This window comes from Vigna angularis, chromosome 6, assembly GCF_016808095.1.
Source record: "Vigna angularis cultivar LongXiaoDou No.4 chromosome 6, ASM1680809v1, whole genome shotgun sequence".
NCBI classification, from domain to species: domain Eukaryota; kingdom Viridiplantae; phylum Streptophyta; class Magnoliopsida; order Fabales; family Fabaceae; genus Vigna; species Vigna angularis.
The window spans coordinates 27,018,383-27,041,645 of NC_068975.1; the positions used below are offsets into that span (position 1 = coordinate 27,018,383).

The 23,263-nt window shown below is 28.0% G+C and overlaps 1 protein-coding gene across 2 annotated transcripts; it reads left to right on the forward strand.

Annotated features, from left to right (window-relative positions):
• The first annotated feature begins 3,584 nt into the window (after positions 1-3,584).
• On the forward strand, positions 3,585-22,936 carry LOC108346078 (histone-lysine N-methyltransferase SUVR4). Of its 2 annotated transcripts, none has more exons than XM_017585032.2 (10): positions 3,585-3,687; positions 8,874-8,942; positions 10,822-11,094; positions 11,458-11,800; positions 17,444-18,324; positions 18,495-18,760; positions 19,180-19,246; positions 19,345-19,395; positions 19,696-19,857; positions 22,628-22,936. In XM_017585032.2, exons 3-10 carry the CDS (start codon positions 10,912-10,914, stop codon positions 22,850-22,852), a joined length of 2,178 nt encoding a protein of 725 aa, XP_017440521.1. In that variant the 5' UTR covers positions 3,585-3,687; positions 8,874-8,942; positions 10,822-10,911; the 3' UTR covers positions 22,853-22,936. The 2 variants fall into 2 exon arrangements, with proteins under 2 accessions (XP_017440521.1, XP_017440522.1); XM_017585033.2 differs by having other exon boundaries at positions 3,591-3,687; positions 19,764-19,857; positions 22,628-22,803.
• Positions 22,937-23,263: the final 327 nt, after the last annotated feature.

Below are 23,263 nucleotides of genomic sequence, written 5' to 3' on the forward strand. Positions count from 1 at the left end.
ATATTCCTGATGATAGTTAGAAATAATATCTTGGTTAGTATTGTCAGAATGGTTAAAACCCGTGAGCCAACCTGACCCATCACGGGTTCGGTTCGAGTTGGTTTGAAAAAATGAATTTTTTTTATATGAGCCAACTTTTAACCCGACTCACTAACCCACTTAATTTAATTTAATTATTATTTTTTTAATATTATTAGTTAACATTTTTTGATTGTATTGTAGATGAGAATAAAGAAAAAAAATGTTTCAATAAAGCAAAATATTATAAATTTATCCATTGAAGACTCTAATGTTATAAATGGACAAGTCATAAAAAAATTATCAATATTACGTTTTTTTTGTTTGCTTTTAGATTACATTTGAGTTGTATGTTAATTTTTTTATTTTGATTTCTCTTTAGAGTTTAACATCATTTTAGAGTGAAATTATTTAAATTTGAATTACAAAAAACAATGTATGTTTTAAATTTAAAAAAAAAAACTTATGATTCATTGAGCTAGTGGGCCAACCCGTTTAACCCACTGACCCATTGTGGGTTGGGTTGGGCTCAAATTTTTTCGGCTCGCTAATAAATGAGTCAGGTTGGGTTGACTCACTAAATGACCAACCCGTGGTGGGTCGAACCGGTGACCCATTTTGACACTTGATATTATATAGATGAATAAGTTCTCACATAAAGGGACCTTTACCAACAACAATTATTAAGGAAGAAATCATTAAAGTACTAATGTGTGAATAAAATGTAATTGCATTTATATTTTAATTTAGGCCATTTGCATACATAGTTGCATTAACTGAGTGATTTCATCATGCATTGTCTTTGTTTCGAATCGTACATTTGGATTTAGTGTTTTTCTTGTAGGTAAGTGTTTTTAAGTGTTAAAATTACAACTTTAGAAGAATTGATGTCCAAGATGCAAAGTTGAAACCAGAGAGTTTCACAACTTAGCTGTGAACGTTTCCACAACATGTGGAATTGTCTCCAAAATACAGAGTCGAAATCATATAGTTTCACAACTCAACTTGTGGATTTGTCTCGAGAGAAACATATAGCAAACCAAAGAGTTTCACAATTGAGTTGTGGCTTTTTCCACAACCTGCGGATTTGATTTAGGAGAATGAAATTGAAACTAGAGAAGAACACAAGCAGATTGTGGATTTTTTCATGAGTAGTAAAAATTTTCAAAGTAGTTATTAACCTCTCATATTACGTGGATTTAAAGAGATTACAAAATAGAGAAATAAAGACAAGTTAGTTAGAGGGAGTAACCACTCTCCTAAAAACAAGAAATTAGTGGAAAAGTGGATGAAGATTTTGGATGTGATTTTTGTGGAGAAACGGCACATCAAGAAAGGAGGTACACTTCTTCTTCTTCTTCCTTTAGTTTTTCTTGAGAGTTTTATGTTATGCAGAACTAATTTTTCTTTTTATTAGAGGATTGATGTAATACTTTTGGATTATAATTTATGAACCTTTTTAATTAATGCTTTATTAATTTAAATTATCTCAGTGTTCTGTTTATGTTCTGATGTTTATTCTATGAGCGATTTCACAATTGGTAATTTGGGGATTGTTTGCGAACAAATTAGATGTTACAATTGGGAAATTGAGCATAGCTACTTAGTTTACAATTGAGATAACAATTGTTCTTCGTGATTTTATTGAATTTTGTAATTGACCTAAGAGTTTGGGAGTTAGAATTCAATATATAAGTTTGTTTATTTAAGGAATTAGGGGGAAACAAGCTATTAATAAACTCAAGTGAATAATTACAATTCAAACATCAATTGGAAAAGGGCAAAAATTGTATGAAAACGTATGAAATCAATTCTCTAACTTTGTTTATATTATTTGAATTCCTATCACTTCTTTATGTTCATCATTTCACTTGATATTTTTGTTGCTCAAAATTATGTCAATTAGCAATCTAGTACTCAATTCATTCAATCCCAAAGGACGATATTTTGTTAATACAATAATGATGGGTACACTTGTCAAACGTTCATCAAGTAATGTATGTCACTTCCACTTTTTTTTTCTTTTGATTTGGGTATTATATTATACTGTATGCGTTTTTCTTGTATATTTAACTTTGACATTTTCTTCTATAGACATTATTTTACTACTCACAAATAACTCGTTTTAAATAATAAAAAAGAGGTTTTTCTAGTTTCTTTTGATATTGGTTAGATCCTCGCATCACGTGATATCTATTTTTAAATTTCATTTAAAAAAATCTAAAATGATTTTTTTCTTATCTAAAAAAATAATAAATCATAAAATAAAAGACAAATATGCTTTCACAATTATAAAGATATGAACACTCGTTTGATCATTCGCATTGTCTTAGTGCTAAATGTTTTTTTTTAAAAATAATTTAATATAACTTTCAAGATATAAGGACTCATGTGATCGTTTTCATCATTTTAATGCTTAATTACTTTTCTTTTCTAAATAATTAAATATTGTTTCAAAAGTATAAGTATTGTGACTATCGGCGTCCACGAAGTACTTGTTGCTTTCCTTTTTTCCATTCCTAAAATACCAAAAAGAAATTCAAAATCTTCAAAATCAAAATATATCAAACAAACTTTTTTTTTACACAATTATGTAACCCTGATTCTGAATGAGAATACATATAAGCAAATCCATAAAACAAAAAAATATTTTTTTGTTTCTTTAAAATATTATTTTTGAAAAAGATTAAATATTTTGGAAAATTACATCAACTTTATACAATTGATTGAAGTACTCTGTACGCATATACTTTTCCATAATTTTTTTAAAATAAATTGTGAGGACAACTCTCCAAACCTTATTTTTCAAACTTTTTTTTCAATTCACTCCCCGTGATCCTGTTGCGACATATATTATTTTTATTTTAGTTCTAAACGTTAGAGAACTAGAAATAATTTTTCCAATGTTTCTTTAGCCTTTGAAATATAATGTTTAAGAAATTAAAATCATATATTTAATATATATATATATATATATATATATATATATATATACTTTATTGTCATATTATTATTTTTATTTATTATCTATACGATCATACAAAAAGAGATTGTGGCCACATTATTTTTTTCGATTTTATCTTTTTAAGTGATATTCTTTTTAATTTTAACCATTTTTAAAATTTAACCACTTTTTCTAAATTAAATAAATAGAAATCATCTACAAAATAATATATAAGCTAATTATTTATATTTAATGTTATAATTTTATTTTTTTGTTATTATAAAAAATAATACACATGTAGAGATCTCTTTTTTCGTGTTCATATTATTTTTCAATTCTACTCTTTTTAAGTAATATTTTTATTTTTTAAATTTAACCGATTGTTTCAATTTGAAATCTTGAATATAACTATTTTATCGCTGTATTTAAATTTAAAAAATTAAAAATAAATTCGTAAACCTAGTTTAACATAAATGTAAATATTTTGATGGGGACACGGAACCGTTACAATCCCTATTTATACTCTGAAATGGAAAAAGTTTCGCAAATAAACAATCCGTCCAAATAGACCCTTCACCATCCTTTGCCTCTCTCTTTGTATCGGCTTCATGCCCTTTCATTTTCATTTCCATATCGCAGCATTGTACCATCGCAACGGCACTGTCACAGTCGTTTCTGAAAGACTAATTCTCAGGTTCTTATTCTCTTCAATGCTCGTTTATCAGGTAAGTCACTGCTTAAACCATTCTTTGTTTTCAGAGTAATGTATTTGCCTTTATTTTCATGTGTGGTGGTGTTATGGTTTGAAAGGAGAAAGAGCTTAAAACTGTAACGGAAAGAAATTGCATTCTTGATCAATCATCTTTTTAGTATGCCATCGTTATTGTTTCTCTTTTTATTATATAATTAGGTTTCAATTTCAAGATACTTAGATTATCGGTAGAAATGGTAAAAATAAACAGCTATTATTGATTCTATATGTTGAGTTTAGTTTTACTGTGTTACTGGTATAATTTATTATATTGCTGATCAGATTTTGAACCATTCTTGGATTGTGAAAACATTTTATTCACATTCTTTCTTTATTGCAAAAGAATCGCATTGAGATCCTTTTCTTATTTGAGTTTTATTTGAAAACTTTATTAGTCTTAAGAAAATCTTTTGGTTATAATTTTAATTGCCACATAAACATAATTCACTTAGTTCAACTCATAATATTTTTCAAGAAAGAATCAATTATAGAAAAATCATATCTCCATAGAAATATATATTGTTTAATATTACATATACGTTTAATTCCTTTGTAAAAAGGAGGGAGGAGAAAAATGTATAGAAAATATATTTGTATAAAGGAAAACAGAAAATGGTTGGTTTTCAGGTGTATTTATATTTGTTTTTTAATTTTATCCCTTAATAAGTAACCATTTTCTTATACTAAATAGGTATTTTATCAATTTTATCCTAATTTTTTTAAAATATCAGGTCTTCGAGTTAACATGTATTGCTTAATATTCTATGTTCCTTTTATTTGTAAAAATGGGGGAGGTGAAAGAAGAGTCTAGATAAAAGAATTTATACCTCTGTAAAAAAGGACAAGAAAATAGTTAATTTTTATCGGCGATTACATTTCTTTTCAAATTTTATCCTTTAATAAGTAACTATTTTCTTAAATTATAAATATTTTATTAATTTTACTTTTAAATGATTTTTTTTAAATATCATGTCTTCATGTTGACATATTGTTTAATATTATATTTTCTATTATTTATTAAAAGAATAAAAGGAGGAAAGGGAAAGAAGGGTATTGAAAAAGGAAACTAATTCATACAGAAAAGGACAAAACTAATAATAGACTTTTATTTGTATCTACATTTTTTTAAAACTAAAATAAGTATTTTTATCAATTTTACTCTTTATGTAATCTTTTTTAAATATGTTTTTTTCCCTATTTGATTACTTTTAATTTATTTTAAACTAAAATAATTTTTTATGGATTAAATATATGTTTTGATACTTTAACTTTTAATGAAGTTTATAATTAGTTTTTTTTAATAAACCAATTTAGTTATTTAATTTTAAAAATATCTGTATTTAGTCTTTTTAATTAAATTTTGTTAAATCTATTTGATGTTTCAATAACATTTCACGAAAATTTTTAAGTTGTTACAGGTTCAACACATTTTTCCTTTAATATTAATTGAGAAAAATCTTTAAAATCTCAAATAAACTAACAAAATTTGGTTAAAAATGTTAAATTAATGCAGTTATAAAGATGAGGGACTAAATTAGTCCTAAGTTTTGAAGATTATGGGTTAAATATATGTTTTGAGCCCTTAACTTTTGATGAAGATTGGAATTAGTTATTTTTCAAAATTTTAAACCAACTTAAGTCCTTCAATTTTAGAAATGTGTGAATTTAGTTTTTTTAATTAAATTTTGTTAAGTTTAATTAACATTTCAAAAGCATTTTGTGAAAACATTTCATGAAAACATGTGAATTGTTTACACAAATTAACTTATTTTTTCTTCAATGTTAATTGAGAGACACATTTAAAACCAATAAAAGACTAAATTAGTTTAAAGTTTTGAAGATTATTAATTAAATATATGTTTTGACCCTTAACTTTTAATGAAGATTGAAATTAGTTATTTTCTAAAACTTTAGATCAATTTAGTCTTTTTAATTTTTGTTAAGTTTATTTGACGTTTAAAAGTAGTTCATGACAAAATTTGAGTTGTTTGTATAGTTTAACCCATCTTTTCTTCTATGTTAGTTTAGAAACACATTTAAAACTTCAAATAAATTTAGCATAATGTAGTTAAAAAATTAAATTAATGTAATAAGGAATAAATTAGTCCAAAATTTTGAATATATATTAATTTCAATATTAAAGTTAAGAGATAAAAACATATTTAATCTAAAAATTATTTATAAAATAAATAAAAATAATTTATAACAAAATTTATAAAAAGTATTTTTGTTTATTTTTCTCATTATAGTTTTATTATTATTTTTAGATGAACACACATGCTAGTATTTGTATTTTCACTAGTTTTAGTTTTTTTAAAGTAAAATTAATATCTATAATAAAAAGTTGTCTGCCAAGTAATAAAAATTATTCATAATAAAATTATTAAAATTATTTATATTAATATTTATGTTTATAATTTATTTTCTTATAATGATAAATATACATGTAGTATATATATTCACTAGTTTTTAAAACAAATAAATATTTAGAATTTGTCAACAATAAAATTATAAAAATTATTTATAACTACCTTAAACATTATTATTATAATTTTTTTTAATAATAATTTTATCATGTTTTTATTATGATAAAAAATAATAAACACATACCTACATGCATAATTTCATATTAAAAAATAATGAATAATGTGATTTTGAATTTTTTTTATAAAAAAGTCTTACATTTAATTTTATTCTTCATTCGTTTATCTTTAATCAACTTTTTTTTTTAATTTCCACCCTCCTAATTATTTTTTCTAAATCAACCACAACCTAAAATTTTATATGCAGCATAAACTTTAACAATGGAGCATATTTTCCTTTTATTAGCTACCATTATACAATAATTAATAATAATAATAATAATTAATAAATGGATCAGGTTGTAATCAAGAAAATATAATTGTTTTGTTTGCAAGAAAGTAAATAAGGAAAAATAAATACTAAATTTAACATTATTATTTCTCACCTATTTATATTCATTTCTTTATTTTTCATTATATTTTTTATTAAACTTTTCAACCAATTTTTTCATTAACTACTATCATCTACATAGTTGGCCTTGTTTCATTAAAATCCTTGTTTTTAGATTAAGAATCCATTCTACATCAACCATGTATTTAGACAACATATACTCTGTAATATCTTTGCATTAACCTTGTTCTGTAGAGTATACACAAATCATGTTTATTTATAGGTTTAGATGGAGAGAAAAAAAGAAAAGGTGGAATCTAATATTATTTTTCCTAAATTTTTATTTAAACTGATATGTGTTAACTATACTTCTATTTCAAATTTTTATCTCGTTAGGCTTCTATATATTTGAAATGGATTAATATAATAATTTTCTTCCATCGACGTTAATATATTATAAACTATGTTTTCAATTATAATGAAAAATTAATTAATATATTTGAAGTATTAATATTATTATTGTTGTTATTAAAATTAACACTAAGTTAACATAAGAAATAATAATAAAAGACAATAGACGAGAATAAATGTTTCGGAATATAAAACATTAGATTTTATTTTGTTTTTTCACAGTCATCCCTAATATATGGTTTAGTTAAGATACTTATTTCAATTTTGGATATTATAATGTCCTATAAACTTAACCTTTCATGGCAATATCTGAAATATTTTCATTAATGTCTCCCTTTCAATATAATTTTTTTTAAACTATCTTTGTTAGTAACTAATTCACGAAAGTTATAATGAAACTATTTAAAAATGAAAGAGGTGTTCTAAGTTCTTCTCCGTCCGGCTATGAAATGGAAGTGATCTCCCAAATTCAATTTTTACCTTAAAGGACAACTTTGTCCTTTTGTGTGATTTATTTTACATTTTAAATAAAATTTTAATATTAGATTAAATATGTATGTGATTTTTAAATATGAATGTGAAATTATTATTTTTTTAAATTTTATTATATTTTGATTTTAAATTTTAAAAAGTAAATTAATATATAATGTCTTAGAAAATGATAGTGGTTTAAAAATAACTAGACTCGGTTAGTTTAATATTAAAATGTTTTAGTTTAAATAATTTTGTTAAGAATGAGTTTTATTATTTTAAAATACATAACCTCTCTAAAATTACTTTCTAGAGTTCTCTTACTTTTTCCTGTGAGTTTTCATCTCTTCTTTATTTATTTAAGATTAAAGACTGTTTGTGGAATCAGAGCGACTATATCTTCAAGTCTAACGGATATCTTTTCTAAAAAAGTAATTTAGTTTTTACTCTTTTTCTTTGGTCGGTCTTGTTTCTTTTGCACTTGATCCTTAGTGCTTTTTCACGTGTTTGAGTCTTTTATACGACACTCTGCTGATCGTGATGATTACTTTCTAGTGGAGGAGTCTAAGTTTAAGTTGAATTAATGGATTTGTTTCTTTTGATTATTAATTTGAGTTATCATTTTTCTGTGTTTCATCTTTCAATCACGTTAAAAGTAATGATTTTGACATGTTTCTAGGTTTGATTGAGAATGTATTTTGATTGAATTTAGGAACTTTCACATGATTAAATAGAGTTTTGCTACTAATTAAGAATGTGCTTTGATTGGTGGTAAGAATTTCAACTATAATTGATTGAAAGTTTACTTTGATTAATTAACTTTTAATTTGGTTTAGGAGATTTAAGAACAAACATGATTAAACATAATAAGATTCGATTGAGAATGTACTTTGGTTGAATATATTGTAGATAATCTAGAAAGGTATTGCTTTTGATTGAGAATTTACTTTAATTAATTCTAAGATCGTCCTCAAGTTAATTAGAAATGTACTTTAATTAATTTGAGACCTGAACAATAATCAATTGAACAATAATATGTGGATAACCGATGATGGATCTATCTTGAAAAAATAATGTTATTAGCCTATTTTATTATTATTGTTTCTAAGTTTCTCATTTGTTCTTCAATTAAACTCACAACATTCTTCAACATTAAATTCATTAAGATAGATATTCATTCTTATTTTTAAGCATTGCATAGTATTTACTAACCTTTCAGAGTCTTCATAAGAATCAAATATTGAAAAGCAATCTCGTATTCGTTGGGAAATGACTCAGGGTTACTTTAACCCCAAATTCAACTACAACGTATCAAATTGGAAAGATTTTAATGGTGTATCTTGATCATGTTTTTGTTGTTTGTAGGTGCTATTAGTATGATTTGATATGTGGTAGCTGAATGAGAGTTTTATAGAATCCTTAGTCTTCAAACAGGTAAGGAAAGCTAATATTTGTTTTAATTTGTGTCAAGAAGTATGAAATGATGTTTGGTTGAATATGTTATCATTTTAGATAATTATTTAGTAAAAAATGTGTTTGATGAATGAAATTGGATTATTGATGAATGTTGTTTTGAATGATTATGAATTGGTATTTGCTTGAATTTTAAATGTTGAGGTTTTGGAGTCCTAAGAGGTACAAATCTATTTTAGAATTGAAAGTAGTGAAATAAGAGTAAAAGTGATGTTTGGTGTTTTCCTTGAAGCCATTTAATATTTTAAAATTTTGGTTTAAAGCATTTGAACTCTGATATATGAGTTCTGAGTTGTATGTTGATTGGTTGAACCTTAATTCTTGACCAAATCACCAAATTGGTATTTATTTTAGATTTTAGATTTGTTTTTGGATCAATTCTAGTGTCTAGGATCCCATTTTGATCATTTGGATGAGTATTGGGGGTAACCAAGATAGAAAAATCATGTTGCTGTAAAAAAAAACTAACATGAATAATCAATTATTTTAGTCATATTTGCTTCTTTGATGAACAACTCTATGAAATAATCTATTATTAGATCTAATAATAGATTATTATAGTAGGTATTATGAGATAATTGATTATCAAACTTGATAATCAATTATTTTAGTAGGTATTGTTGTTTTTACTTAAAACTCTTGGAATTAATCGATTATCTCATAAAAAAATGAATATTTATGATTTATGGTGGATGAATATGATGGTATGCATGATGCTTCATGAAATGAAATATTGAATATTAATATGTATGGTTTCATAACTCTCGTGGAGAGATTCCATGTTGGTGACATATAGTCTATGTGTTATTGTAGGAGCTCAGTCTTGGAATTATCTTAATACTCTAATGATCATTTATTCTCAAGTGGATACGGGTGTCATGTGGTGAGAATAATAGGAGGTTCTAGTTTGGGATCGATACCATTAACAAAGAGCGTTTTAACGAACTAAACTTGTATTATAGGTTGGAGGGTGAAACAATTGTGTCATCACTACAAGTGTACAACCTGTCATAGCTTGACAATAACACATGTATCTGGATTTTGAGTCTAGATGTCTTACTTGTTTAAGTGTTTTGTTTAGTTTAAGCCGAAAATATAATGTTATTTTGTGAATGTTATGTTAATTTATTTTATATTAGCTTATCCTTTTCTTTTTCATTTTTCTATGTTTGTTTTAGATTTTAATTTTCTAAGTTCTAAATTTTTAATTTTAGAAATCTCTAGTTTTTCTTGAGTTATCATATTTGTAACAATTATTTTAATAATTTTATACTAGATATATAATATATATATATATATATATATATTTTAAAAACTTAGTTATGTTTATATTTTATATATTATTTCTTTTTCATTAATTTAATTTAAAAAGTTTTATAAATAATTTAAATATTAGTATGATAGAATTATTTATTTTTGAAATTTAAAAAGCAAATTATATCAAATTTTAAAAAATAAATAAATTTTAATTTTATATTAAAATTTAAGAAATAAAATCATATTTAATTTAAAATTTAAGAATTTAAAAACATATTTAACTCGTATTATTTAGATGAATACAAATATAATTTAACACTGAAGCAAACTTGTTCGATTTCTGTTTGTCTTTATTCTGTAATAAACGTGAAAAATTTGTATCTACGTTTACATTTGGCGTGAAAAATTTGTATCAATTCCCATTTTTCTACTTAAGAAACTAAACTTGACAGCGAAAAATGGTTAGATTTACATATAAGGTTGGAGATAGTTTTCTCCAGAAATCTTTTCGTTGTTTACTGTAGAGATCTATTGCAATATAATTGACCTCTGACATTGTTTTTTATTCTCTGAACCTGTACAGGAAGAAGATTAATATTTGGTCATATAAAATTCAAGTTGATAGGTAGCTTCGGTAGTGTTTTGATTCGGGTGGCTTATTTGTTGGAGCCTTATGGCTCCTAATGCAGGAGCTGAGAGGGCCTTTAGCTTTATGATGGCCTTGGGAATTTCTAAGGAGGAGGTGAAGCCAGTGTTGATAAAGCTGTTAAGAGTTTATGAAGGAAATTGGGAACTAATTGAAGATGACAATTATCGGACACTTGTAGATGCGTACTTTGATTTTGAGAAAGAGAAGGTTTCCTCTAACTTCATTTCTTTTTTTCATTTTAAATACACATTTTAGTTTTTTTTTAATTGTGGAAATTTATGTTAAGCATTAGTATTGAATATTTATGTCAGCGTAATATTAGTTGTTATCTAACACGTACATTGGTGTGATTTAACTGTAACTTTACTTTTGGCGATTACAAAAAGTAGATTTGAAATATGTGAATTATTATATCATCAATCAATAGGAAAGTAAGATATTTCGTTGTTAAATATCTTACTGAAAATCCACTTAAGAGCCTAAAATAACAAAATTCAAAAAATACAGGCATTGCTTTTTTTTTTCTTGTATAATTTAAAAGTTAATGCCTTTGTCGTCTTCTTCGAAAAGGTTGTTGAAGGTGAGAGAAAACCTAATGCCAGTGGTCATGGCCAAAAATCAACAGGGAAACCGTTCTTGGTAGATGGTGATGACCGTGCTTTATCAAAGATCTTTGAACAGAAAAACGTTAAGCCATCTCGAACATTCACGGAAGACGATAGGCCCCAAACCAGTTCACAAGCATTACATTCAACCATGAGTGAGGCCAAAAAGATCTCTAATTTACCTCGTGGATCAGCTAAGGACAGACCTGAGAAAGCATCATCTGCACGGCACCGTGGCCAGATCGAGATGAACCCTGTGAAGACAAGGGCTAAAAAACCCAAATTACTTACTTCGACGAATCATAATGGTAATCCTGCCTACTTTATCTTGCAATAATTTCTTCTTTTTAGATTATAATATACTAGCATCGATTTATTTTTGGGATTACATGTAGGTTTTTTCTATAGATTTTACAGCTTAGCGAAGTGTGGGTACCCATGGTTGATGTTTGGATGGGTTTATCAGAAAAAAATATGAAAAGTATTATCTGTTTTATACGAGAAGCTTAGTTTATAAATAAATTAACTAAAAATTAAAAATAATAAAAGAATACTTTTACAAATGAATTTGTTCTTATCTTTTTTGTGAAAAATGGAATTTGAAATTGGAAATGAATGTTTCTTGTAGTCGATTTATTTTTTTAAAAGTTTCTTTTTAAGAATTTGATTGACTCCGTTGTTTTATATATTTATATATATATATATATATATATATATATATATATATATATATATATATATATTACTAATATTTTCTCTAACAATACAGTTTTAGTCATTTGTAAGATTATAGTTCACAATATTCATGATTTATTGGAATCAATTTTCTGATGTGAATTTTTGTTAATTTAAGATAATAGAATTTTTTCTTTAACTTAAAATTAACTTAGGTGTTTTTGTTTTTGGAGAATTTGGATACAAGGACTTTACGAGTTAGTGTGATGGTCAATATATTCAATTATACAGAAGTGTGAAAATGGGTTCAAAGTGTATGTTAACTCGGATCACTAATCGGTTGGGATAGAAAAAAATTAATTTTTTCAAATATTGGTTAAATTTAACCAGACTCACTTGATAACAAATAAATACGAGGGAGTTTGACACGAAACTTATCAACATCAGTTATTTACTTTTTAATCATTTTTTATCAATATTTTATAATTAATTGTTTCTAATTATTGAGGTGAAGAATTTGATATTTTTAAATACATTATTGTTTACCAATGTTTGAATAATTGGATGCTTAATTTATTTGTTTATCCTACAATATCTACATTTTTTTACTACTATATTTATACTAATATTTGGTAAAATAAGTGACCTCTTTGATTGTACATTTATAAATAGATGAGTGGAGTCAATCACTTTGATTGTGTTGTAGTACATATATAAAATAAATTGGTAAAGCAAAATTTTCTTAAGTTAGTTCCACCAACTTGTGGTGAGTCAAATATTTGGCTCACTAAAAAAAGTTAGCTGGGTTAAATTGACTCTTTTCTTGCTTTACCCATAATGAGTCAACATGTGCGTGTCGAGTTAGATAAAAATTGCAATCAATTGGGTAATCATATATCTTTTTGTTGTCCCAGTTTTAGTGTATTTCTTTCTCTGAGGGAAGAGTTGAGTTAGGAGGCAATATGATACGATAGTGTATCTTCATTTTGCATTTACAATATTACATTTTCATTATAATCATTATCATTTGTTACCATCCTTATTATTATCCTTTTGTTGACAACCATTAGGGTTACGGTTGTAGTCACCTTCATTATCATTGTAGCAACTACCACTATACCATAACAAAATTGTAATAGTTGTTATACCATAACAACTATTGTTTCTGCCATTACATTCCATGCTTGTTTTTTATTGTTGATGCCAAAACATTTGACACTACTTTTATCATTGGCATTACTATTTTTGGTGATTATTATTATTTTTATTATCATCATCATTATGATTATACCTTTCCTATACTTGAAATGATTAATATGAAAGATAGAAAATTCTTTTTCAATTGTTTAATTTGAAATTGTACATCAACCTCAATATATAGAAAACTCTAACCCTAAATTAATAAATACAAAAGAGACTTCTAGAATCTTCTAACAAATTCTTGTAATGCATTTATTATTCTACTCGTTAAGAAGTAGATATTAAGCTTTAACTCAATCTCATAAAATTGGTTTGTAAGGTGAGGGTTGTATCCACTTATATTTTCTACACTGACCTTATCTCTATTTGATGTAAGACTTCCAACACACCCCTTCACGTCGAGGTATATACATCTCAAGTATGAGACTAAATATTAATGGGTGGTCTAATAGCGGTGCAATAGCAGCTGGAACAATATGCCCAACAGATAATATATCTCGTTAGGATAAGCTCTTAATCATCATTTTGATATCATGTTAAAAGGTGGACTTTAAGCCTAACTCAACACCACAAAACCTTTTAGAAGTAAGAGATGAAGAGGATCATGAGAACCTAAAATAGAATGAGGTATTTTATTATCTATAATCGAGGAGGGCATGTGATTGATGAGATAACTTACAGTAAGAGTAACATTACTCCAAAACTATTAAGGAACCTTGCCATGTTAAAAGGGTATAAGTTGTTTCAATAGGATGTTATTTTTGCACCCCACCACTCCATTCTGTTGAGGTGTATAAGTACAAGATGTTTGATGGAGAATACCATAAGAAACTATAAATTGTTTAAAAGAATGGAAATGATATTCACGACCATTACAAAGTTCGAATAGAAACACCAAATTGGGTTTTAATTTCATTAAAAAAAGATTGAAATATATAAAATAATTCATAGTGATTTTTCATTAAAAACAACCAAGTACACCTGGAATAATCATCAATAAAAGTAACAAAATATTGAAAACCTAAATTAGACTTAACACGACTAGGTCCCAATATGACAGAGTGAACTAAGACAAATGAGGATGAAACATATTGTGGGACACTATGTGGAAAGGAATTACAACTATACTTGCCTAATTAACATGACTCACACTCCAAGTTGGATAACTTAGTTAAGTTAGGAACAATATGTTGCAATTTAGTAAGATTGGAATGACCTAACTGAGCATGAAAATGATGAAGATGATAAAGGTTAGAGACTCACATTCGGTGCTAATCACCTTTTTGAAACTCTGATCTTGTAAACAAACAGAGTTTTTGGTAAAAGAAATAACACAATCAAGAGTATGAGTTAGACGACTAATGGATAATAAGTTAAAAGGAGATCCAGGGTCAAAAAGAACATTATCAAATAGATAAAATAGGAAATTTTTTTAACATTCCCAATACACAAGCTAAAACCCTAGATCCATAACCATTGTAAGAGAAGGTAAATTATCCAAAGTGGATAAAGAGAAAAAAAAAAAGATATGTTACCAAAATGTGATATGTGGCTCCTAAGTCCAGAACCCAAGGACCAAGAGAAGAATATTGAGTCAGACCACAAAAGATTTACTTGTGCAAGCTACAGAGGCATTAGAACTAAAAGGTTGTTGATCCTCGTACCATTTGAGAAAATGGACGTTAAGCCTAATTAAACCCTACAAAACCAGCTTGTAAGGTGAGGTTTGCATCTACTTGTATACTCTAAATTGACCTTATCTCTAGTCGATGTCAGACTTCCAACACTACTAATAACAATTCCCCTTAAGCTAGTGATTGTGTTAGGATGTGGAGAGTCTATGAGAGGAGGAAGGGGAAGCAGAATACTTAAACACTTAACTACTTAACTGCTAATTAGTTAAGAACATCTAACTACTTAACTGCTAGCCAGTTAAGTGAGGGGGCGGGAAAAGGGACTATATATTAGGACCCTTAGTCGTTTGTATGTGTAGACCGGTCTTGGCACTAGGTGAAGGAGGTTAAGCTCCTAAGATACAATGTAATCTTGATTCTTTGTTGTGAATACCAATCATACTCTTCTTTCTTTTCCAATTCTTGACTGTGGCGTTTGAGTAGAGATAGAGCTGGTTAGGAATTTCTTTCAGAATCCCTAACAGATTGGATATCTATTGAAAAAGAGAATGAATTTATTATTTTCTTTCATATCAATTACATTCTCCTTATCTCTATTTGTAGCAATTTAATCTTCTAAGAAAAGGGAAATAAGGAAACAATATTGAAAAATAATCTAGAAGATCCTACAAATATTTTTTCTAATTAGGAAGACTCTATAGATATTTTTTCTAATTAAGAAGATTCTATAAATATTTTCTCTAGTTACATCACTCCCCCTTAAGTTGGTAAATGAATATCACTCATTCTCAACTTGCCTACAAGATCTTGAAAGTTACCAGGAGGGAGCCCTTCTGTAAAAATATATGCTATCTAAAGTTTTGTAGCAACATGAGTTGTAATCACAAGGCCTTTTTGTAGATTATCTTTGATGAAATGTCTGTCAATCTCAATGTGTTTCATCCTGTCATGTTGTAATGAATTATGGGCAATTCTCATGGCAGACTTATTCTCATAGTGTAGTTGCACAAGGTTGTCCACCTTAACTTTAAGGTCATCCAAAATGATTTTCATCCGGAGTCCTTCACACATTCCTTGAGCAAGAGCTCGAAGTTCAGCTTCTTCACTAGAACAAGATACTCTATCTTGCTTTTTGCTCCTCCACGTTATCCGACTATCTCCAACAAACACACAATACTGAGAAGTAGATTTTCTTTTAGTAATGGAACCTACATAGTTAGCATGAATATATATTTTCATAGTCAATGTACTGAAAAATAATCTGGAAATCCTACAAATATTTTCTCTAATTAGGAAGATTCTATAGATATTTTCTCTAATTAAGAAGATTCAATACATATTTTCTCTAATTACAACATCTATCATTCTCAACTTGCATATGAGATCATGAAATCGTTTAGTGAGAAGAACATTTTGTAAACAGATATGCTAACTGAGGCCCATATGGGTTGTAAGAAATAGTGATAAGGTCACTATCTAGTTTCTCTTTAATAAAGGGTCAATCTATCTTTGTGGCTTTGGTCCTATCATGCTGAATTGGATTGTGAACAATGTTAATAGTTGACTTATTATCACAATAAAGTATCATAAGTTCTTCACAGGCCGCATTAAGATCTTTTAGAATAATTCTTAGCCATAACAATTCACACATCCCTTGTGATATAACTTGGAATTCATCCTTTGCACTAGACCTTGCAATAACATTTTGTTTCTTACTTCTCCAAGTCACCAAATTTCCATCCAAGAACATGCAATATCCTTAGGTGGATTTGTTATCTATGATAGAACTTGCATAATTTGCATAAGTATACACTTCTATTTTTAATTTTTCATTTCTCTTGAACAATAATCTCCTTGGACTTGTCTTCAAATATTGAAGGATTTTGTTTATAGCTTGTAAATGTCTGTTCAAAGTTTGTTCCAATATGTTCAAATTCAGAAGTCTACATCGTTTAAAAGTTGAGATAACTTAATGAAGTGTCTCTTAATACAAAATCAGCTCAAAGGTCACTAACACCTAAATAGACAATAGACATTATCTCATCTGCAATGGCTCCAACGGTACCAAAATTGAAGATAGGAACAAACATCGTGTTATTTCAATATTACAAATTTCGGCCTTTCAATTTAATTTATCCAAATCCAATCTTATAAGATGAACTTAACGCTTGCCTATTGTTATAATTTTTCTCTATTTTAGTCGATGCTAAATCTCTAATGTACCACTCTCATGATCAAAACATCATGTGAGAGAATAGAGTTGTGTCTGAAAATGAGTGATATGATAGACTCAAAGAAACCTTGTTAAGATAGATGCTAATAAACTCTTATATGTGAGTTTTTATTTGTTGTTTTCACTTTATAATGTTTTTGTTTTCACTTTATGTTTTTTGTGATAAAATATTGATGTGTAGTTAATTTTTTATTGATTTTCTTCTGCAGGAGATCTTTGTGTTAAACCTCCGTCAAATCAGGATCAGGATGTGCAAAGTAAAAATCCTGTGCCAGACTGCATCAATAATACCCGTGCTTATAATGGAAATATTACAATCGCTAGTTCTTCACATCTTGAAGAAGTTAAATTATCTTTGAATTGTGAGTCAGCCTTGGCAGGACTAAACTTCCGTATTCCTGATTTGGCTATTGTAATGAAGTTCATGGACAGGAAGTACCTTAGCTCAAGCAAAACTGCTGACCCTCAATTTTCTACGGCAAAGTTATTGGATGATCTTTGTAGCATTTTTCTTAAGCTGGGGCTTCGAAAGGGATCAAATTCCAACCTAGCCAATTCAGATACACAATACGCTAGTCTAGAAGAAAGGAAACCCTTCAATTTTATCAGTGACATGACAAAAGGTTCAGAAAAGGTGAAAATATCGTTAATAGATGAATTTGGCGGTGAAGTCTTGCCAAAATTTAATTACATACCATGCAATATAATATATCAAAATGCTACTGTAACTATTTCTTTGGCCCGGATTTCGGATGAGGGTTGCTGTTCTGATTGTTCAGGGGACTGTCTTTCTTCATCATTACCATGTGCGTGTGCTCGGGAAACTGGTGGAGAGTTTGCTTACACTCCTCAAGGTTTGTTGAAAGAAGAATTTCTAACTGCTTGCGCGACTATGAAGACTGATCCTAAAGATCATCATTTTGTGTACTGTCAAGAGTGCCCTTTGGAGAAGTCAAAGAATGAGTACATGCCTGAACGATGCAAGGGACATATGGTAAGGAAATTTATAAAGGAATGTTGGAGGAAATGCGGATGTGACATGCTTTGTATGAATCGGATAGTGCAACGAGGTATTGCATGCAAATTGCAGGTATGAAATTCTATAAATACTCATACAATAACTTATACCAATTGATAAAAATCATGAGAAAAGCCTCTAAAGTGACACTTGTTCTTTGCAATTGGCTCATTGCATCATTAGCAGTGCTACAATCGTTGTATTTGATTTTGTTGAATATATTCTCAGCTTTTCTTCTTCAGGTGTTCTTAACTCGAGAAGGTAAAGGATGGGGCCTTAGAACGTTAGAAGATTTGCCAAAAGGAACTTTTGTATGTGAATATATTGGAGAGATATTAACCAATATGGAGTTATACGATAGGATAATGCACGAGAGTGGGAATGACAGACATACATATCCAGTAACTCTTGATGCGGACTGGGGCTCAGAAAAGGGGTTAAAGGATGAGGAGGCACTATGTTTAGATGCAACATATAATGGAAACGTAGGAAGGTTCATCAATCATAGGTAACCATGTAGAATGAAACCTTTCTGAAATTCAACATTTTCCATTAAATACTATAATTTCGTTATAATGCTCTTTTTTTTTATCCTGGTAAGTGATATTCAAACACCAATAGTTATATATACGGTGATTTTGTTGATTTTGGTACCAACTTCTTTTGCCCACTTCTTGCTTTCGTCTAAAATGTTTATTTAATGATGTTATTAGTTTGACTGTTCTTTGGTTGAAAATTTTGAATTACTATCTTTAACAAAAAAGTTTCTTTTTATTGAAAATTGAATCTCATACCATCCATACAAATGAGTTACTGATCATTTAAAGTGTTTTATTCTCCTCTGTTTCCGATTTTTTCTTTTCTTTTCATTTAGGTTACTGATGAAACTAGACGTCAGAACCATTACTAATGTTTGTGTAATCGCAGATGCTATGATGCAAATCTCATAGACATTCCCGTTGAAATAGAGAGTCCAGATCACCATTATTATCATGTAATGATTGGTTAAGTTTATATTCACATAGTTCTCTTTTACATTTTCTTAATTTTGAGTAACACAATAAAGTTTCTATTTTTTTTCTTTCTGTGCAGCTTGCCTTCTTTACCAATAGAAATGTGAGTGCGTATGAGGAATTGACTTGGGTAAGTTGGTTGGACCGATTATAAACGTGCATTTTTATTCGTGCAGTTTTTTTTCTTTTTTTGTAAATTCACAATATGAAAGTTAAAAAAATGTAATAAAAATATTTTATCTATATATAAAGGATTAGAAGAGATTGAAATTAATTAAAAAAATGTAATTAAATACTTTCAAAATATATTTTGCCGTATCTAAAATCTAATCTAAATTGATTTGTAAACATTCTTTCCTATCTTTCATTTGATAATATCCTTATGCTTTGATATACAAATTAAACAATGATTGTTATGTTGTGTTTTTAGTTAGCGGTGGGAAGGCATAGACGCTACTGTCACAATCAATCCTCATTCGTAATTAATATTATATGCAGGATTATGGTATTGATTTTGATGATAAAGATCATCCTATTAAAGCATTTCGGTGTTCTTGTGGAAGCGCCTTCTGCCATGATAAGAAACAAAAAGGTTAGTTCCATTAATCAACTGTTTTCCTTAGTTGCGGAATTCCTCACCCCTAGATGCAAGTGTTAATTTCTGTATTTATAAATGGCTGTGTATATTATTTGTAGTAAAATCTCTGTACATTGTTTATTACACTTGAACAAAATCAAAGAGAAAATATATTTTAGATAGCTTTCACAAGTATCTCTTAAGTTATGGGATTTATATTGAAACACTAGATTAATGACAGTACAAAGTCTATTATTATGAGTCTTTTATTACATCTATAAGTTGATCATTGCATCCACCAAAGTACAAATTTTTTTGGAACAACTTTTCTCAAATAAAATGTCAATCGATTTTTATGTAATTGGTTCCGTCATAGAATATAAGATTGGTAGCAATATGAAATGTTGGTTGATCATCACGAATACTTCTTCGTTGATTAATCTCACAATTTTAGTTATTGGTGGAATTTTTTTATGCACAAGTTCACAAGTGCGAATTTATTTTCCTATATTTAACTTCAACAGTTGATCGTACAACTACATTTTGATTCTTATTTTTCTTGGAAATATTTCTTCCAAGGAACACACAATATCACGTAGTAGAGTATCTCCTCTTAGGAGATCCAAACCAATCACTATCACAATACCTAGATATTTGGATATTCCCTTTATATTCATATTATAAGGAATATAAAGTCAAGTCTAGCAATGATAAGATAAAAATGTTTTTTTAACAAGTCTTCTATATCTTTTAGGGCCAAAGAAAGGCGCACCTTGTTTTGTCATAAGTTTTTGATTGGGTTCATTCAATTATGTAACAGTTTATAACGAATTACACATGTCTCTTTAGTATATCTATAACATATTTCATTTAAGAAATTGCAATAACTTCATTTGATTGGGATACTCTAATGCTAAAAAAATGAGGAATCCAAGATCCTTGAAAATGATTGCACAAGTGCCTTAAGCTAAGAGATTCTAGCAACACAATTCTACCACCATAAGAACCTAATGATCTGCTTTATTGTGTCCAAAGAGTACTTTTAATATCCAATCGTAAAGGACCAATGATGACTAGTTATCACGGGAAATAAAAGGCAAACAATCATCATGATGGTTACTACAGAGAAAGTATCCATATAACGTATGTTATAGATAATTTTCTCTTGGATATCTAGGACAATGGTAAAAGCTTGACCAATTCCTTGAGAAACAACCTTAAATACGAAATTTTAGGAAAATAATGGTAAGAGAAATAAGACGAATGACTATAAATGTGATCAGTAGCACAACACCTGAATCAATTATATGAGAACCTTGACTTTCAACATATTGTTACATGCAAATTGTTGACAAAAGGGAATTTGCATATGATTGTGCTAGGGAGTTGGAGTTCATCTTCCAATATTCTTTATTAGAAAGAGTAATGTAATATTTATGTACATTGAGGACGGTTTTTACTACTATGTCTTCTTTCACTTGTTTTAAAACATTTTATGGTAAGAACATTTTGACTTTTTAAGCTATGATTGCTAGTGTGATCAAAATTTGGATTAATTGCACGAAGAAACATGATCGTAGGGTATCTTCTTAGCATAAAAGATATTATATCACGATCAATTTGTTTAAGAGAATGTCATTTGCAAAATTACTACCAGACTTCTTTCTAAAAGATTGTACATGTTTTGTGAGTTTAAAGGATCAATCGTATTGGGCTGTATTTCACATATTAATTGCAATATAATAAATATTGAAAGTTCATCTTTTGTCTTTGGGTAGTATCTTCTAGTGATATCTCTCTAACATCTCTTCCCAAGTGAACATGAAAGTCTTGGTCAGAATCCAAAGTTCAACTCTTTCTATATGACGTTATGATTGGATAACCTAAAAAATAGTGTGTTGATCCAAAAGTCGTTTGGTACCTGAAAAGAGGAGTAAAACAATAACTTTACAAAGAGTAGATGGTAGTCAAACAATTGACCGCAAGGAAAGGACAAGTAAGGTCTACGAAACCATACCCGGGAAGAGTGTGTGGGCAACACATATCAACATAAGAATAATAGGAGAGAAAAACAATTTAGAAAGTGATGAGTCTTATGAGGGGGATTTAACCATGTATATTCAACAACAACGAGACTTGAGTCAAATTCATATAAAGGACAATGAATTTGTAGGTCCTTTTTTATATGGTGTCTAACTTTTTCATCTCTAATTAATGTTACTTAATGTGAGATCTAAACTCACTTAAATTCTTAATAATCTCTTTCTCAATAGTGATTCCTTTCATATTGCTAGATCCACTAGAATGGAAACATTTCAAACCACATGTACTCTTTAATGGGACATGCTTGCTTGAATCTTTTGCCAAAAAGATTTTTTATGGATGTACTATACTTTTTTTAGCCTATCATCAAAGCAAACCATTAATAGATTTTTCGAAAAGATACAATGGGGATATTCATCAATGTGAACTAACCCAAAACATCTCTTTTAACGCAAAACTTTTTCATGATGATATTTAACCTTTTCATGATGGATTTTTTGAAAGAGACGTCGGGGTTATTCAACACCGTGAACCAATGCATATAGTAGGATGTCATCTTTATTCCACACATCCTACTTTATTTCTTCTTTATATGATATTCAATTTTCTCATTTTTATTTGTACTTAATGTGGAACTTAACACTTTTAAGACTTTAGGTGTGTACATATAGTTACAACTAAAAAGAGTATTTGAAGGATTATGTTCTTATAAATAATCTTTGTATTGATCAACTTTTATTAGGGAAAGGAAAAAAAAAAAAATCAGGTTCTTGACATATTCTCTTCATTGACTCCTTCTGCGAAGCAATCCATGATGAACTTGGTGCCGTGGATCAACATGTGTGAGGTGGCTAGATGCACAAATGAGAATAGTTTTCACTTTTATTTGTTCGTTTTGTATGCAAATCTGATTTTGAATTCTGTTGTTAATTGTTTTGTAACAGCTCGCCCTCGTAGGGAAATCTAAGAAGTTGGATATGAATTTTTTTAAGAATTAGATTGATAGTTTAAAAGACTTTTCGAAAATGTCATGCACTGTTTTTAGTTTTAAGATTTGTAGTTTGAAATATAATAAATTCATTTAGTACAAATTTAAAATATTTAAAAAATTATAAATTTAGTAGATAGAAAGTAGTCTAAGTTTTTAAAGGAAAAGTAGAAACGATACTATTGTTTTAAACTTTTTAGTAGTTAATTATTTCTAATTGAATGTTCTCTTGTATTAGTTATTTGTGCCCTAATATTTTGTTATATATGAATCTCTTGACCTCCAACCAATATTTTTATAACTGCTGGAAGGTTCAATTAAGGATATAAATTTTTTTATCTTATCTCCATCTCTACATGTTATCTCTATCTGTATGTTATCTCTGTCTGC

Excerpts from the sequence above, each read along its gene's own strand:
- LOC108346078 (XM_017585032.2), top strand. The coding sequence starts at position 10,912 with ATGGCTCCTAATGCAGGAGCTGAGAGGGCCTTTAGCTTTATGATGGCC. Across the intron at positions 11,095-11,457 it reads TTGATTTTGAGAAAGAGAAG|GTTGTTGAAGGTGAGAGAAA; the intron begins GTTTCCTCTAAC and ends TTCTTCGAAAAG. Across the intron at positions 18,325-18,494 it reads GTATTGCATGCAAATTGCAG|GTGTTCTTAACTCGAGAAGG; the intron begins GTATGAAATTCT and ends TTTCTTCTTCAG.